Raw genomic sequence first — 19,517 nt, 5'->3', positions numbered from 1 at the left:
CTCAAATGCCACTGTGTAGGAATGAACTAGGAAGAAGAAATCAGCACTGGGAAGAGCTTATGATTAATTCAGAAAGAGCACACCGAGAAAGGTCCATTGTTAAACCATTTTCCACTCTCATCCCAATCATCACTTTTAGTTCCTCCTTATTTCCAACTTTTGTTGTGTGCACTGTGGTCTTACTTCTCCCATGAGTTAGGATACAAAATGCTGCATGTCCTTCTGTAGCAGAAAATACAGGTGCACAGCTCAGCATATATCTATGTGTTTAATAAGTCCAGCTGCTGTGTGGCCTTAGGCAGACATTATAGGGAGCTGCTGAATTCCTGGACATCAAATAGCTCTCTCTTGCCAGAGTCTTGACAAGGACAGGACAGAGGCAGCCTTTGTCTTCATTGCTTCCTTTGTTTTTACCTAGTGAAAACAAGTGCTCCTCTCCTTGCCTGCTGTTCTTAGAGCACACAAACCCTGCAGTGATGTTGTATTATTTCTGCATCTGCCTCTGCTGTTGGTCTCTGGAAGTTTCTTTTGTAACTTTGCAACTTTTGAAGCCTCTTGTGTATTTTCCGTCTCTAGCTTTTCTAGAATACAGATGGACAGCGGAGCAAGGTGAGTGTCAAAAACCAAAAATCAGTCTTTTCTCCTGGATTCCTGATATAACTCAAACTCTTTCATTTGCAAATGTATTTGCTCTCTGGGACCATTTTGTTGCTTTAAAGGAGTAGAATACTGTCATGGCAAAGAGTGTGAGGAAGAAAAAGGCAGTAAATTAAAGGGGCAGGTACAAATTCTATATTCTCTGTGGTTGTAGTTCTGGTAGCAGGACTTCACCTGCAGTCATAGATTCAAGGGGTGTTATTTATGAATAAACACATAGTTTCCAAGTGTAGATTCTTGCTTTGGGACTTAAGGAGATAGCCTTCTATTTCATAGAATCATGGAATGATTTGGGTTGGAAGAAACCTTGAAGGTCATCTAGTTTCAGCCCCCCTGCTGTGGACACGGGCACCTTTCATTAGACCAGGTTGCTCAGAACACCATTGTTCCTGGCCTTGAACAATTCCAGGGATGGGGCATCCACAACTCTTCTGGGCAATGTTTTTCAGTGCCTCACCACCCTCACAGAATTTTTTTTATAATACCTAATTTAAACCTACTTTCTTTCAGATTGAAGCCATTCCCCCTAGTCCTGTCACTACTGTGCCCTTGTAAACAGTCTCTCTCAATCTTTCTTGTAGGCTCCCTTCAGATACTGGAAGGCTGCAATTAGGTCACCCCAAAGCCTTCTCTTTTCCAGTCTGAACAAACCCAGTTCTCTCAGTCATTTCCCAGATGAGAGGTGCTCTATCCCTCTAATCAGCTTGGTGTCCCTCTTCTGGACTCACTCCAACAGGTCTATGTCCTTTTGGGATTGAAGAAGAAAACAGGTTATTGAACCCTTTTAATGTCATAGCTTAAATTTATGACAAGAGGAAGCAGAGAGAAATTTAGGGAGGAAGAAATGAAGGGAATAGTATGAGAGACAAGAGAACAAATCAAGAAGAGATTGAAGCAAAAAGAACTAAAGGCATAATGAGTTCAAAGATAAAGAATGAAAAGATTTAGGAGAAAGCAGCATGGAAAAAAATGTCTTAAACTGAACGAAAGGCCATGAACATAAAGAATAGCACAGAAGGAAAAAAAGATTATGGCAGTTTTGTACTGTAGATGTTTGACAAGTGGCCTATGACTAAACCAGTGAATTACATGTGCTCTGTATTCCCTGGTTTGTATTCCTCACTGCTAAAGTGAGGAAGGGGATTCTTCTTAGTTATTCCAGCAGCAATATGCTCAAGACTAAAATAGAGCATCCAATGATACCGTGTCGACAAGAAGTCCTGCTCTTCTGTATTTATGATGACATTATTTCCCTGTGTACAGATACCCATAAGAAATTAAAATCAGAAGTAAAACAGTAAGCTTAGCACATTTAAACTACTGCTCAAGAAATTCCATCACTCCTGTATTTCAGCTCCTGCTTTTGCTGACATTGGCTTCTTACCTAAGTCAGACTTCAGAGGCCATGACTGCTGTTGCAGTATTCAGCAACTACTTCTGTTCTGAAAGCTGGCAGGAGTTTGTGATATTTTCAAGCAATAGGGGTAGCACTGTTGGTCAGAAAGCGGGATCTTTAATGGATAGGCTGGGTTTTGTCAGCAATTCTGCTGTTTCCTCGCTGGAGAGTTCTTAAGAAACTTTACTGTTTTATCCCTGTTGACGTTGATGCCTTAGGTTTTTCAAATCCTGTACTGCCTAGTAAGTGAAGTTTTGTTTGGTCTGTTAACTACTGTTCTCTCATGCTGGTTAGACATAACAAACCCTCTCTAGGTTTGCACTTCAAGGACACCTTGATTGTCCCAGGCCCCAAAATGTGTAAACTAAAGCCTTGAGAGGAGGAGCAAACTTGGGGTAATTACATCATTAACTGAAATTATAATTGGAGAATTAACCCTGATATGCAAGTGGACCAAACTTACAAAAGTGTGAAGAACCCGTGAGCCAGGGTCCATCTTGGGTGGAGCCCCTCGGAGGCTTTTGACTCCCAAGGTGTACCTTTGAAGGCCCTTCAAATAAATACCTGCTTTTATTCTCTTATTCTTGTCTGGCCTCTGTTTTCGGGTAGCCACTTCAAGGCATCAACATGTTTAGTTATATCTTAAACCTCTGTCAGTTAGATGAGGACAGGCTGCAAAGCGGGGAGTGAGAGTCTTGGGACTTACATTGTAATTGTCATTGTGATATTCAGGTCTTATAAATGTTCTACATTTTAGTTGCTTCCTGAATGTGTTGCCTGCATTAGAAGCTTCATTCTCAATTTAAATAGAATGAGAAGAAATTATTGATCCAGTGTTTTTGCAAAATATTTTGTAGCTCTTGCCAGCCAGTTGTCTGACAATTGACCAAAGAATTACTGCTCAAAAATGCTCATTATCTGCCTGTAATGTGAACCTTAGTAGTCACTGAAGTATATTCCATAAGAAAAATGTTCACTACTCCTCATATAAACTGTCACTATTTCATTTAAAAGGAAAATAAAAACCCCCAGACCCTGACAAAGGGAAAGCTGTGGAATCTGGATGGAAACTGTAAAGGTTTTTGGCAAAAGGTCAAAATTTCACCAAAAATTGGAAATGATAGTTTTGCAATAGAAGTTTTATGTTGATGGATTTTGCCAAAAGCACAAGAACTATATGGGGCTCCCTCAGGCTCTTGGCTTTGCTGAGCTACCTGAAAAGTATGCTAGTATTGTCCTTTGAAAATCACTGATGAAGTTTTTCTAACTTTGATAATAAGGTAAGTTTGGTTTTTTGTTTTTTTTCTTTTTAGCAATGTAAGATCTTAAAAGAGTATAGATTAATTCAGATCTTCTGGTTTGATTTTGAGTGTACTATAGAAAATGTTTAAATACTCTGTTGGCACACAGTTTGCAGAAATCCAGAAATTTGTGGTGGAGCTTTCCTGTGTGGCAACCTGTGTTTCTCAAATTCTCAGAAACTCAGTCAGATCCTTTTAGAGCTTCAAAATAGCAGTGTATGCTGCCAAAAATAATTTACTCTTTTATTTGAGTCTGTCACCATTTAAGTTTGACTTTTCAACTCCTACAAACGACATTGTATTTTTTCCAAAGACAAAGCAGCCCCATTTTGCAATGTGACTAGTTATTGGTGGTTATATAACTAAGTTATTTTAGTATTTGGTTGAAAAAGTCTGTCTTCCTACATCAGTGACAGGAGTTCTTGAAGTTCATTAATAAAACAACTTTGTAAAATAAAAGCTATTTAGTAGCTAAGAAGTAGGCAAGTCTCCCGCTCTGTTAAATCATCTCTGCCCTGGTACTCTCAACACTGGTGTACTAGGGTGATTTGGAGATACTTATTCTGATTCCCACAAGAATTCTCATCCTCTAGAATGGCTGGGGAAGGAGCAGGAGCTTTTCTGAAAATGACCAATCAGGTAATAAGAGATTGGTTATGGAAAAGTTAAAAAGAAGCTCTTTAAACTATAGCCTATAAATATACTTTATTCTTCTACTGGACTGAGAATTTTCAGTTGTCTCTCTGTTCTTACTCTCTACTTAATTTTTGAGGTTATTTCTATTAGGGTAAAATGATGTGTTTTGATGTTGGTCAATACCAGTGGGGATAGACCTAGGGTAGACTGTATTTTAGCTAAAAAGAGAAAATATCACAGGAAGAAATGTGTTTCAGGGGGTCTTTCAATTATTTCTTATCTTTCAATTATCCAAACTTCTATTTACCCAGATAAAACCCACTGGAGTGAAAGTGTCTGGGTAATTTATAGTTTCCTTATTGCTAATAAATATGCTTCTGTTGAAAGGAATATTATAAGCAAGCATAATATGCCATAGATTGGAAAACTACTGAGAAAGAACGAGCAGATAGTCTTAGAAACAGTCACTGTTCTCTCAGGGACTACTGTAAAAACAATGGCTCTGAAGAGAGGACCATGTCAAAGATAATTCAGGAGCAAAATCTTTTCATTTCTTAGTTCCTGTTATAAATAACTGAACAGTTTGTTTCTGGAAGTCACATTGTTAACACTGAGCAAACAAAAAAGATCTTTTAATATTTTAGTGTAAAACAAGTTTTGTGCAAAAAAGTCTTTTACAACTTAACACTTAGCATGTTAGATAACACTTTTATAGAGTCGAACTGATGAAACTCTAGTCAGCTCTCCATTCTTCCTGTAAAAATGCTGTTGTCCTCATGCTCCAAATAGCAGAATTGCACACAATGATGCCTTCCCATTATCATGGGTGAAATTTTATAAAGAAGCTGGAAAGGCCAATTATGGTGTAAGAAGAGTAGCAAACTGGACGTAGTCAGATGCAAAGATATGGGTAAGATGGACAAATATTTGATGAGTTTATACAAATGAGGTTAATTGGATCTGGAGATGCTGGAATTGTATTTGAGAATTCACAGTCTTCTCTGTAATGAGAAGAGATGGACAGTAAAGTTCCCCACATGTGACGAAAAAAATGGCTTATTAGTGCAAAATAATAGAAAGTTGGACTTTTATCTGTAAAACCTGATAGAGAATTCCTTAGGATAATAGCTGAACCTAAGTGTTCCAGTTTTGCCTCCTGCCTTCTGTTTGAATTGAGGAGAAAATTTAGGAATGATTTTATTCATGGTTTCAAGTCTTTCAATAAATAACAAAAGTGCATGTATGTGCCAAAAGTATTTTATGCTTTCTAATATGTTATTTATATTACATATATTATATATTTAATTAAAAAAAAAAAACAAAAAAACAAAACCAAACCCAAACAGCTCTACATCCTGTAGGCAAGTTCCCTGCTGTATGGAGAACTCACAGTTTGCACAGGAATGAAGTGGAACTCTAACAATGCAATATTAATTTCAAATATATTTTTAAGGGGAAGATATAGGACATGAATTTTCCCTTAACCTTTCAGGTCTAACCTTTTAATTTTGTTTATATGTCAAATAAAATACATGCTTCTCACTCATATCAATTTACCAAAAACTACTTTTAATGCATTTTTCAAAAACTTTGTCATACGTAGAGTCAGTTAAAAATGTAAATGTTAAAAAAAAATTAAAATAAAATTCTAATTTACTTGGCAATTTTGGAAAAAAGGATCTTCAAAGCAATCAAACATGTTGCCATCAGAATATTCTAATCCCTTTCTGTGTCATAGGAATAGTTGCTATAAAAATATGTATGCATAATAGCACATGGGAAAACATACAGAAAAGCACACATAATTTGAAAGAGTAATTGGTGAAATTGTAGACTTTTGTGTATTCAGTGGCAGAGAGGGGAATACTGAAACGTAAGAAAAAGAAGAAAGGGCTGGATGTACAACTGGGGGCAAGCAGAATTCTGTCAGCTTTAGAATATGGTTTTACTTATTCATTAAAATATTTAGTAACTTTTACAGATGTGGAGGCTGACTTCTAGAAGAGACTCATGTATAGCCAGTAGAGTGCTTTCATCTCTGCCCGCCTCCTGACCCCTTTCCTTTCCATGGAAACCTGTGCTGCTGTCTTGCCAACTCTTCAAATGTGCAAATCTCTCTTGCTCACAGGAGTTCTGTGGTTTATGAGTGCCTGATGTAACAACTGAAATAATTACGCATTATTCAATAAGATGTGAAGCTCTCGAACTAAATGTAAATGTAAAATGTAATGTGAATGTGAAAAATGAAGCTTCGTTAAAAGAAAAAGAATTGCTACACTTCCTTCAGAGGCATGTTTCCCTGAAAACGTGGGGTCTTTTTTTCCATGTTGGCATTTTTGAAAAGTCACAAAGAGATGATTTTTCCATTTTTTGGTCATTAGAAATAGTCACCCTCAGTAATTAGCTTTCTGTCACTGAATAAGTTTTGGTTGGGTAATTAGGTGCCATCTCTGTATACTCACTGGGGTAGCCAAGAGTCTCTGCTGGGACATTCCTGCAATGAGTTCGTGTGGTGTCATCCTCCAAACTCTGTCTGAGGGCCATACACCAGTGTCGAAGCCCAGCAGGCACTGGAGCACTATGGCAGACTTTATATTTTTAAATGTTATGGATTATTTCTGCTTTAGTTCTCAAAAAATAACAGCACGATTTCTGTTGGCAACTGTGGGGTTTCTGCACTGCTGTGTTTGTATCTTTGGGGTATTCTTCTGCAATTAAAGGGATAAAGTTTTTCTGCTGTAAGCATGCTAGAAATTAATCAAGCAATAAAGAAATACATTTTTCACAGAAAAGCCATAAATGGAATACATTTTTGAATTTTGGGAGTTGTTCTTTGAGAAGGTTTCCAACCAGATGGAAAACATCCAGAGCAGACCAGTAAGAATGATTGGAAATCAGGAAAACATGAGTTTCACAGCATAAATTAATTTATTGGGGAGAGAAGTTTGAGGGAAGGGGACATCACAACAATCCTCAGCTGTTGGAAAGAGGAAAGGGAATGCTCTCTTCTCCCAATGCCACACCTTTCCTCCATTGCAATCCATGGTAGATACATGAAAAAGAAATAGGCTTAGTACATTTATGAAAGTCAGAGGTTGGTCTTAAGAATGTTTTAATAGTGGTGAAGACAGTGAAACACTGGTACAGGTTGCCTGGGGGATGCACGGCATCTCTGTCACTGGAAGTCTTAAGATAACAGCCAGACAAACAATGGTCAGGATTGACCATCTGACCTTCTTTTGTGGCAGCAAGACAAAGTAGATGACACTGTGATGTCCTCCCAGGTCTTCTGTTGCGTAATTTGACGCCTTACGCCAGGTGAGTGTTGTTGCTGACCTGTAATGTTTTAGAAAGAGGTTGATATTTCATGTCAAACTCCTAAAAGTAGCTTGTTGGGCGTGACCCCTTGCTTTCATTTTAATAAAGCAGAAGTGCCTAGTACTTATTTTTGCAAGAAAGAGATTAAAGTAATGAACTGAGAACCTTCAAAAAGGGGCAAGGACAAAGTGGTCAGACTATAACTGTCAACATCTTAAGTATTTTTAAGACAACTTCATAATCATCTAAGTGTTTGGAGAGGGCAATAATTCTGTGCTTAACCTTGGCCTCATTTGTTCTCGTTGAATAATTTCTCTTTGCTGTCACTTTCTTCTCCAGCTCTGATTTGTTAAGCACGAAAGATTCACCTGTGAAACATCTTATATCTACTAATGCTTCCACTCCACCAAGACTTAATCTTTCATTGCTGTCAACAGAGATGTGTATGCTCCCCTCCATGCTCATACTTTCCTGTCAGCACAAAGGTTTGTACTTTCAGATGGTGAACTGGACCCAAGAACGGATTCTGGTCATAAGTGGACTAGCAATATTATAAAAAACCAAATCTACAAACAAACAAGCAAAACCAAAACATTTTAACCAGGATCACTTCTTCAGTCTAGTTCACTGCAGAACCATAAAAGGTGTATGTCAAGGGCTGTTCAGGAATATGCATTAGCATGTTACTGTCTGTCAAAGGTGGGAGCAGCCTTTTGAAAGGACAGTGCAAGATCTAAAATTCGGAAGCACGTACAAAGGACGAGTTGTCCCCTGCTGTCCCACCCCTTGTTTAGCACTGCAGGTGCTTAACAGAGTAGCAAAAGGAAATCCTTACTGGCTTCTGCACAACTGCAGAGTCAACACAAGTGAGAGAGGTGTCTCTTCCATCTCTGAATCAATATTCATCTGTGTAGAAATACAGAAAGGTAGAAATTTTGTTCTTAACTGAGCTTTTGCAAACTCAAACTGAGCTTTTTTCTCCCTCAGTTTGCCAATGAAACATCTAGGAGAAAACCACTTTTTCCTGGTACTGTACACAGTCTTCAAATTCACAGTGAATAAATATGGATTCCTGCCATGCAACTTTCTCAGACTGTTAAACCCCACAGTTCATTTAAGATGCTAAAGTTGTTGTTTAAATAAAAACTTTAGAGAAGATGTTGGACTCTCTATGTAATGCTTTCTTTAAAAAACAAACAAAACAAAACCAAAAACCAAAACCCAAAAAAACTACCCCGACTGTTGCATTTTTGAGAGACATACTTAAGGCATTTTGGCCTGAATTTATTTCCTTCACAAAAGGAAATCTCAACCCTGGTGCATAATTTATGATCTTGGCATTCAGCCGAAACATATGTACATACTGAAATCAGTTTTGCATCTGTTTAACTTTGTGCACATGAGTAGTCTAATTGGATTTAGTCTGATGAAATGACTCATGCGAGATCAAGTGTCTGCACAACAAGGATTTCAGTCAGTAGGTTTCTTTAGGGCAGCAGCTTCTATGCTTTATGCCTAGCACATGAAATGGCTTTTTGATTATCTCAAAGCCTTCTGCAGGCTGTATAGCTGTAGTGACAGGTGAAACAAAGATGTACAGAAGAACAAGTCTTGCAGCATAGGTCAGATTTTCTACTGCATTGCACTGTACAATAATAGCAATTAATTCATTGTAACTTTCTTTTTTAAAGAATGTCCTCCGAGAATCTCTTCAGGGTTACAGGAAATCACTCATTCCTTTATAACAGGCTACTGGGCTGCAGCTGTTGGCCTTCTGGTAGCCATTGGCCAGGTTAAACACTATTGCTTACATATGCTAGACACTCTGATAAGATACAGCCATCGCCTCGTTTAGGATGAAACCTGCACTCACCTGACTGCACAGCAATGCAGATACTCATCATCTTCACAGGACAGAGTATCAGTGTATCAAGAACTGGAGTTTTGTTTTTGCTGCTCTTGCAAGCCTTGTCTTCCCATGCCATCTCACATCTGCCATCTTGAACCCTTTCTAATTTCTTGCCCCATATGAGGTGGTGCTGAGCTTGCTACTTGTTGAAGCTGTTTTTATCCACAGGCCAGCTCTTCTGTTTTCTTCTGATGTTTTCCCATTCTTCCTACATCTGCTATAAGGGTCTAGGGAATGGAAAGTGGTCTAGAGAGTAAAGAGACTCAGGGAAAGGGATGAGAAAGACTGCAAGTTCTGATATTAGGAGGATTAGGGAATAAAACATGGAACATCAGGGGATTGGTACTGCGAGAATATAGTCTAGGGAGGATACATAAAAAAAGGAAGGCTTGGAATATGAGTGCTGTTAAGGCAAGGCAAGTGACTCTGAAACTCACGGTGTACAGAGGACCAGCGTAAGACGGCAATGAAAATAGGGAAAGGGAAATAAAGAAGCTGAAGTAAGACTATAAAGCAAAAAAATATGCCTTACAGATGGATGGTTTTGTTGGTCTTTCATTCCTACCTCTCTGTCCTGGTTCATTCTGTGGCTGGCAAAATACCCTGAAATAAAGAAAGTTTTAGGAATCTTAGAATGTAGTTCAAGGCATGCAATTTTAAGTATTTGAAATGTATTTTTGGTTTCCAAATTATGCTCCTGACTTCTGGTGACACTAAGGCAGGAGGCATCTAAAAAAAGTGTGTATGTGAAGTTTGTCATGTAGCACCTGATTCAGACTTCAGAATGCTTTGAAGCAAGAGAGGAAACATAGTAAAATATTACAGCGTTAAAATATATGTGAGATTTTTCTCTGAATTACCTAAATGTGAATCTGATGTCTCTGATGGAGATACTCTCTGATACTTTTGTGTGGCTGGGGAAAAGCTTTGATCTTTAAGTTTTAAGTTGTAGAATGTTAAGTTGTGGAAGACTTTATTACTGATGCCTTTTGCACAGTTTGCAGTTTGAAGTGTATGCAGTGGAAACAGGAGACTGAGGGAGGGCTTGATATTGCAAGTGAAAATGCATTCTATGAACTTCTGGTAATTTGAAACTTTCTGGTCCTTCAAGTGGATACACTTTATTGAGATGGCCATCTGTTTTATCCAACAAAATGAATTTCTGCTCAGGGGAAAGTTCTGCATGCTGATTTTCAAAGAGAAAGTGGTTTTACTACATAATTCTCAGAGAGCATTCAAAATGTAAATCTACACATCTCTAATACGTTCTGGGGTTTTGCAAGTGAAACTGGAACATGATCATCTCCTTATTTTGAATAAATTCTTGCATCTCTTGATAATATTTATTATTTATTGGATGAATACCAGTGTTTCCTACTTGAATCCTCTTTGCATTGAAATGTTTAAATTTTACTCCTTCTGAGTTTTGTTCAAATCGGCTATCCCTTATTTACATCTTGACTAATACAAAGAAGTTAGTATTTGTAAGAAATGTCTGTATGTAGTACTTAAACAAGTCTGTACGGCAAAGTTTTCATGTTAACTGTAATTATCATAGGTAATTAATTTGTTAATAGATTTACTGAATTTGCAGTTGGTCACATTTTTTTTTAAGCACTGAAATTACTATAACTGTGCATTGTTTGTCCTTGGAAGGATTAGGAGCACTTTATGTTGAACAAGTATAAAAAGGATTCATGGAATTCTTGAAATATTTACCAAGCCTTTTTGATAAGTAAGACCTTATTTTTGCTGAGAATTTTTACAAGCATATTCCTTTTCTCTATTTTCAGTCCCCTGCACATAGCTATTCAAGCTATGACTCTGGCAAGAATGAGAGTGTAGGCAGAGGTGCTGAAGATCTGTCTCTGAATCGAGGAGATGAGGATGAGGATGACCATGATGAGCAAGAAGATCCTGAGAAGGTTAATGAATCAGATGGGGTAGAAGCTGAGCGACTGAAAGCTTTTAACGTAAGCCCTCTTGCACTCACCTTGTTTACTTCTTCTGTTCCTTTTGCATTGTTGTTTTGGGTAAGTTTGACAATATTAAAGGCACATTAATTTGCAGGATTTATTTCAATTATTATTTTAACGCACATTAAACTCTTGCCAACAGACAACAGATTTACTGTGTTTTATTTAGAATTTTGAGGCAGAGTGCCATCTTTACCAGTGAGGAAAACAAAGCTTTGTTCTGTGTGTGTGCATGTGTGACCATGTGTGTGGCTGTGTGGATGTGCATGTTCACCCACTGAATGGAAAGAGGCTGTAGCTAGTTTTGTCAGGAGACCATTCTGGTGGTCAGCTGTTCTCTATTGCTTTCCCAATGTATATAATTATGCATGAAAACACAAGCAATTGTTCAAACAAAGAAAAAATGTGAGTCAGTTCAATAAAATGATTAGCAATCACAGCTTATTGTTAATAATGAAACTTAAGTAGTGCCTATTTTCACAATCTGTTCTGGTTTATCTCACAAGTTCTGTATCCTATAGACTATTCTTTTCTTGTCTATTTTTTTTTTTTTTTGATCAGTCCCTCCCCCACCCCCACCCCAAATAACCCTTTAAAGAACTGTTTGCTTAATATTTCTGGCTTCCCGTTACAAAGCTCTTCAGTGGATAGAAAAAAAATGTCTTCCTATCAGTAAACAAGCCAGGAAGCTAGAAAGAGAAGAGAGCTGCCCTCCAAACCCATCTCCTCTGTCTCCCTCTTGCCAACAGATGTTTGTCAGGCTGTTTGTAGATGAAAACTTGGACCGAATGGTCCCAATCTCTAAGCAGCCCAAAGAAAAGATCCAGGCTATCATTGACTCATGCAGGCGACAATTCCCTGAGTATCAAGAGCGTGCCAGAAAACGCATACGTACTTACCTCAAGTCCTGCAGGCGGATGAAAAGAAGTGGTTTTGAGATGGTGAGTTTTGACTTAAAACCCAGCCCTAGTTTCCATCAAAACCCCATATGTAAATCCATGGCACTATTTTGTTTTCATCTTAGCGTCTTTTTTTTTTTTCTTTTTTTTTTCTTTTTTTTTTTTTGGTAATACCAGGTCAGAGATTTCTTTTTCCCTCCTTCATTCTTCCCGAATTTATTCCCCTTGATTTAAAAATGCTGTGGGACACTAGAGGTCACAAAATGAACTAATATGAATCTATAGGGAAAAAAGAAGAAACCAAGGCATAAATAAGGAGGGAAACTGTACTGTGGACTGTATGGTGACTTATTTCTTACTTTAAATTACAGATTTTTGCCTGTAAAAGTCTTGCAGTAAGACAGATTTTTCTCTAAAATGCCCCTGCTAACTGGATTCCAGTGAGCTCTGTAAAATTGATCCCGCTAGAGAAAAGCTATACTCAAGAAAATGCCCAGTGTAGTAACATCATAGTGGCAATGGCTTTGGCTTTGGGTGTTTTCTTTTACACCTTAGCCTATTACTTATCAGTGAAAGTTACTCCTTTGAAATCTTTCAGCTGATATATAGGTGTGCAAAACATATTTAATGGTTGTAAACCACATCAAACTTAGAATCTGAGCATCCCAATGGTTTAGTAGTTATAATTGAACCAAAGCTCATGGGAATTACCATAGTATACAACTGACAGTGTTTTCAGATATTGATATTTTAATATTACTCAGTAGCACAAAAATGGGTAAATAAAGTCTTCTCACCATTTGGCAGCTTATCTCTAGAAAACGTTTGTATTTCCAAAATGGAGAAAAGTCAGAAGTAACTAGGTAGCTACACACCTACACACCTTGTGTTTAATGTTTTAGCTATCTCTCTGGCCTTTAGATGACAACAAAATCACCTCATTGTTACAAATAGATATCATTTAGCGATTAAACATACCATTTTTTTTTTAATGAATCATCTGCAAACCCATTGATTACATTACAAATTATTGGAGATTATTGCATTTTACTGTTTTTCTCTCTGTCTTTCTCTTTCCTGCAGTTTTTGCAGAATATTTATGAGTACCATATGTTGTTTAAGATGGTAGCTGACAGTTTTAAGAACAAAATATCAGGCTTATTTGTAGGGTAAGACCACTATTTGATAATACAAAAAACAAAGGCAGAAACTAAATTTTTGAGTGTGTTTGTTATTCTAAACAACTGCATGGTTTTATTATTTGAAACATTGGGATAACACTATTTCTGAACAATGGAAGCTCAGATGAAGAAAGACAGGTAGAATAAAGGACATCTGTACAGACAGAAGTGCCAAAGGTTCACTGGTGGCATACATGGCAGCTTGTTTAGCCCTCCAAAACAAAGGACAAATAGAAAAGAAGTATTTCCTACAATATACTAAGTAGCATTAAATTGCATCTACTCACTCTGTCTGACAAAAATTAAGCAACATCAAGTTCAGCTTCCATGAAACCAAATATTTTATTTTGCTGTCCTTTCAATTGAAAATACAAAATTAGCCAATGCTAGCAAGTCTCCGCACTGTTCCAATTCACGGCCTTATTACCGTCATTATTCACGCTGATGAGCAGTTATGTAAACTGGATCATTTCTTGTCCTCTGAAAGACTCCTGCAACGGTTTTGCAATATGAACAAGGGGCTACAGTCTGACCCATAAGAGCTGGGGTTGGCTTGACTTCAATGCACATTTGCAAATGTTACTTTCATATGAATAAAGGTTGCAGGATCAAATTTATTCCTGGGAGGGGAAAAGGAGCAGAGATTACCAGGAATATGATCCAAATAGGCAATCTTTGTAGTTCAGAAAGATTTCCTGGTTTTATAATGTTTCATGACAGTTTATGATGGGCTTTACTTCTTTTTAAACAAAAAAATCACCCTCTAAAACACTGACTTTTTCACCCATGAATGGAAGTGACAAGGCACTGGAACTCTTGCCAAAGACTGCAGCCCTCTTGGGCCTGAAGGGATATCTGTCCTATGTCCCTGTTAGCAGGTAGGAATACGAGCCAAAGACTATCCAAAGTCTCTGGAGGAGCTCCCATCAACTTCCTAAGAGAATAAATAGTATTTTATGTGTATGTCTTGAATAATTCTGAAATTTAATATCCCTTTGGGTTTTTAAATTATTTTCTGATTTCTAAGTTACTGTATCATCATCTCTTTATTGCAGCCATTTTTAAAAAATGCTACCATGGACAGAGGCATTGACTACTTAGTTGTTTTAAATGTGCTTACCATTTTGATAATGGAGAAGAACCACCTTGTCTGGATAATAACATTTGTTCAAAACAATCATGAAGGGACAAGATGGTGTTGTTTTGAATAAAGGACTACCCTCAAATACAAAATAAACCAGAATAATGATCTGCTCAGCTGCAGTACCAGTACCATTGTTATATTAAATAGGATGTCAGATAATAACCTCCACAGGAGATGGCTTTTGCGATACACACGTTAAATACAAGTTTTTAATTTTGTTCTGGTTCAAAGTGCTACATTTTGAGCATCTAGTTGCATGAAAAAAAGAGAATATTCTCTTTTATGGCATGTAACAGTTCAGGCTGTGTGTGGAATCGTGCAGCTATCTACAGCATCATACTGTAAAGTGAAGAGAAAATGTAAACACAATGTTAAATTAGTGTAAAACTGCATGGTAAAGATGAAAAAGAATGCCTGGAGCCTGATTCTGTCAGTTATTTGCCATCTGTAATCCCAGCGACAGTTCTTGCTGCATAACAGGCCAGTTCTAGCTTTGAGGCAATAAAAAAGGCTCAGTCTCATGAGTGTTTGTATTGTGAATTAATATGATTCTTAGTATTATTATGTTTAAGAGATTACTTATAGTTATTCTGCCTCCACTTGTGACAGATAGTTGTCTGTGGACTCTGAGGCAGCTTGCATAGCTTCTTGTGACAAATATGCCTTTGAGAAACTCCCTTTCTACATTGGAAATGCTCTGCCCATTTGACTGTGCAGCTTGTAGTCTGCAGTTTTCATCCTGACACAAGTATATACCTCCGTAGGGTACTCAGCTCTTCTCATTAATTGTATGAGTTTTTCTCTCCTCCCCTTGTCTCTTGCTAAGGGACTGCTGAGAACATTCTCTTACTAAATTCTGTGATCTTGCCCAGAATCTTTAGTTGGGAGGGAAATCTGTCAACTACTGAAATCACTGGCTTTTGGAGGGGATTTCTATGTTGTGCTTCTACCTGCATTGTGCTGTATTGCTTTGAGAACTTAAAAGTTCTCAATATTCTTAAAGAAATTATTTATTTTTCTCTTCATTAGTCCATAAACAAAAGAAAAAAATTGCTTCCTCATTCTCAAGGACCAATATCAACAAGAATCCCTGAATACACATTAGGTGTCTTGTGACCTCCATAGGCTATGCAAGAGGAATTTTCTCCCCAAAATAGTCACATGGTCTGTTTCACTAATGTTTTTTAAATCCTTTGTTTAGACTTGTCCCAGCCTCTGTAATAAGACAACTGCCAATTAGAAAGATTTAGTTGACAGCTGCTGGAGATATTTATCTAGTTATAGTCCAGAAGAACTTTAGATGCTAGGAATAATCAAATGGGGTTGAATTGACTTAATAGTTACATTTTTTTGCTGCTCTCTGCTTCCTCCTATGTTCATGATCTCCTATGATCACTCTCACTGCATTCAGTTTGAAATTGCATCTTACAGTATCTTTCTCACAGATGCGCCATTCTTTTCTGCAAGCATCCCAATGCAAGAGCAAGATTTTAAACTCTCGTTCACTAAGAGATTATTCTTTTTTTTTAAGCAAAAGGAAACCCTCCTCCGAAGTACTACCGTAGTACAAAACAATAATATCAAGTGTTGTGTTGGAGAGAAAAGGCTAGTTGTAAATGCTTTTCATTGTCCAAAGACAAGTTTGGATGTGTCAGAGAAGAGTCACACTATGCCTGAAGATTGTTCATGATTTAGGTCCCAGTGTTGTTCATCCCAGCACCTTCTGTCCTATCGCCAGCCTCGAGAACAAGTAACTGAGCTCTGTATCTTTCACTCCTACTGTCACTTGGTTGTGCCAGTTGGCTGTAAGAGGTGTTTTAACAATTTGCGACTGTGCTCATGTTGATCAAGGTGTTCTGAATGTGTCTAGTGGCTTGTCATGTGTCTATATGGAGACTGAGCAGCTTCAGTGGGGACTGGTTTCCAGAAGGGATGTTTTCTGAAATATGCCTCATTAAGAGTGCTTGGCATAGGTGTCTAGGTTCTGCTTTTTAGTTTTAGTTTTACAAAGAGAAATCTTTCATTTACTGAATTTAGTGCTGAAAAGTCCAGCTGCCCTTGCTGTCACAGGGGTTTTCTGTCCTCCAGGCTTTTATGTCTGGAAAGGTCATAAGCATTTCCAGGAAAATGATGATCTGCAGATTCAGGGATGCATATCTAATTGATTAAAAAGCTGGGAAGCATTAAGAAAATTATCACAAGAACAGTTACATGAAGATCTAAAACCACTAATGGAGTTGTTGCTTTGTACTATAACCCAAACCCTGTCAGCTGGGCATTCCCCTTTCCAAGCACCTCACCCTTGTTTGATAGTGGTTAACTTATTTAAGTCTGATGGGCAACTTGGTTGAAAAAGGGCAAAGCTACCCTCTGATAAACTTTGACTTTTACCATTAGATCTCATATAGTCTTGAAAAAATATTCTAGAAACAGTTTTACTAAGGCTCTTAGATGTGTTGGGTTGGGTTTTTTTTCGCCACAGAACAGTTAAGTGAATGCTCATATGATTTTTGAGAACTTCCTCCTAAATCTGCCTCAGATAGCTTTTACTTTTTAATGACTTTTGAAAGTATAGGCAATTTTGGAAAAGTGAGCGGTGGAAGAAGTAACACTTCTTCCATTAACCTTGCAAAATGTGAAGAATTTAGCTTTAAAAAAGGCATGATATTTGGAAAAAGATTTTGAACCAGTCTGGAGAGGTTCATCCCCAGCAGTCTCATGAGTTAAAAATGAAACTAAAAAGAAGCCTGGATGACTACTTTAGACAAAATACTTGATTTTTAGATTAATAAAGTCAGATAGATATTCTTGCTGTTGTTCACATAAGTAATTTAAAATTTCCACTAGCCCTGCTGAAATTGCTCACCTAAATAGGCAGATTGGAACTTGGTCCCCTGTGCAAACATAACAGCAGCAACAGCAGCATGTTGGTTGATTGGAAAGAGTCATTTGCTTAATTTTTAGACAGGAATATGGATATGTTAAGATATATATGGATTTATTTAGGTGCCATCATAACCTAGGTGCAACACACAGTGTTTCAATTCAATGTATTACAAAGCTGAAAAATTAAAAAAGCGATTTGAACATCACTAGATGTTTCAAAATGCCTCTTCTGCCATTTAAGAAAATATTTCTGTTATCTCATTGAATCCTTTGGGAGGTGTTACAATTGGGTATTTATCACAAGACTGAGAGACTGAGCAAAATATATCAAACCCCAGACTGAAATGCAGTGCTACAGGCATTAAAATGCCAGTCCAGTTGTTCATATTCCACTATTTTGTACTAACAATCCACAGAATCACAGAATTACAAAATAACTTGAGTTGGAAGTGACTTTCAAATTCATCTAGTTCCAACCCCTCTTCTGTGGGCAGGAACACCTTCCACTAAAGGAGGTTGCTCAAAGCCCCATTCAACCGGGCCTTGAAAACTTCCAGGAATGGAGCATCCACAGCTTTTCTGGGCAACTCAGTCCAGTGCCTCACCACCCTCACAGTAAGGAATTTCTTCCCAATATCTAATCTAAATCTACCCTCTTCCAGTTTGTGACCAGTACAAAAGTACATGCAGTATAGTGCAGTACTGTACTTCATTCAGTCTTTAAATTCAAAAATACTCTGTAGAAGGGTTTCTGAGTCCTTTGCAACTGTGCCGCATAGGACAGTTGTCATACATTTCACTGCATTGTTCTGATTAAAAACTCTTCTTTGAAGATCATTTATTCCCTGTCTTGTAACGTATTTTGCATATTTTCTATGAAAAAATGCTATTTAGATATTGTACGCTGTTACAAATATGTTGGGTGTTTTAGGACATTGTGTTAGATCTTAATAATTTATTATGAAAGAGTTGTGGCATATTTGCAGTATTTAATTTTGGAAATGAGCTGGTCTTGCAATACCCGAGGAACAAGCAGACATGCAAGAGAACACTAGGGACTATCTAGTTTTGGGGAGCCCAACATGCAAAGAAGTGCTCAGTGGTATCTTTGGAGAAATTTAGTCACTGTCAGTGAGGCATCTTAGACATTCATCTTCAATTTTGGATGCCAAATCACGTTGGAAAATTTCAAACCATTTTTTTTTCAAGTTTGAGTAATAGTTAAAATAATTCCTCATTCTCACATTTCTATTAGAATCCATATGTTTTCTCCCAAGTACAAGGCAACAGGAGTAGGAGAAATGGCCTGCACTCATGCCAGGGCAGATTTAGATTGGCTATTAGGAAAAATTTCTTCATCCATTGTAACAGACTGTCCAGGGAAGTGGTGGAGTTACTATCCCTGGAGGTATTTAAAAGAAGTGTGGATGTGGCACTTGGGGACATGGTTTAGTGGTGGAGCTGGGAGTGCTGTTTTAATGGCTGGACTCGATTTTACAGGTCTTTTCCAACCTAAATGATTCTGTGATTCTATGATTTATATGAGGGTCTCTATGAAGAACATTAAGTAACTTGCATGTTTATGTGTTTGCAACTGTCTTTTACTGAAAGATATAATTTTCAGTGTTAATTTGCCTAAACTAGAAGGTAGTAACACATGTCAGCTTATAATGTCTGGCATTTAGCAGGTGTACATGTGAGGAGGTGTACTTACAGCTTTTTACCGGCTAGGCTCGTAGTTCAATGTCTTAGAAAGCCTCGGACAGCCTAGAGAGGCAGCACGGGCAATCCAGCATTTCAGTAGTTCTGAAAGTGGCAAATATTAGCTGCAAAACTGATATCACCAGCAGAAGCAAAGAGGAAGAAATACAGCTCTCAGCTTGCCTAATTCCCACAATTAGCAGCTTTCAAAAAGAAACAGACAAGACGTTTGCAGAAACAGTTGCAAAGCCAAAGAGGGCAGCCCCCCTCTTGTGTCCTTCTTTTATTCGGAGAAGGGGGAAGGGGCGGACTGGGGGTAGACCCGGGGTGACCGGCCAATCAGACACTGCTAAAGAGTTTGAGTTACATTTGGTTTTGCCCACGCTTGGAACAAAGGGGTTAAGAGCACATGGCAGAGGCAAGTGTCTTGGGGAGGAGGAAGGGAAGCTTGGAACAGGCAGCAACATACATGTGTGCCCATTATCTGACTAAACAGATAGCTGTATTTTTTCA

At 37.9% G+C, this 19,517-nt stretch overlaps 1 protein-coding gene across 5 annotated transcripts in view; it reads left to right on the top strand.

Moving 5' to 3' along the window:
- NOL4 (nucleolar protein 4) overlaps window positions 1-19,517 on the top strand; it is a 191,629-nt gene that overhangs the window by 132,768 nt on the left and 39,344 nt on the right. For 4 of the 5 annotated variants that reach the window (XM_069005949.1, XM_069005951.1, XM_069005954.1 and 1 more), the window contains 2 exons: window positions 11,011-11,190; window positions 11,943-12,134. In XM_069005949.1, the coding sequence (XP_068862050.1) occupies window positions 11,011-11,190; window positions 11,943-12,134 (372 nt within the window). The remainder of the gene's footprint in view (window positions 1-11,010; window positions 11,191-11,942; window positions 12,135-19,517) is intronic. The other variant, XM_069005950.1, reaches the window with a different exon arrangement.

Source organism: Aphelocoma coerulescens, chromosome 2 (assembly GCF_041296385.1).
Source record: "Aphelocoma coerulescens isolate FSJ_1873_10779 chromosome 2, UR_Acoe_1.0, whole genome shotgun sequence".
NCBI classification, from domain to species: domain Eukaryota; kingdom Metazoa; phylum Chordata; class Aves; order Passeriformes; family Corvidae; genus Aphelocoma; species Aphelocoma coerulescens.
Note: the sequence above shows the minus strand (reverse complement) of the source record. Positions and strands in the feature narration are given on the sequence as shown.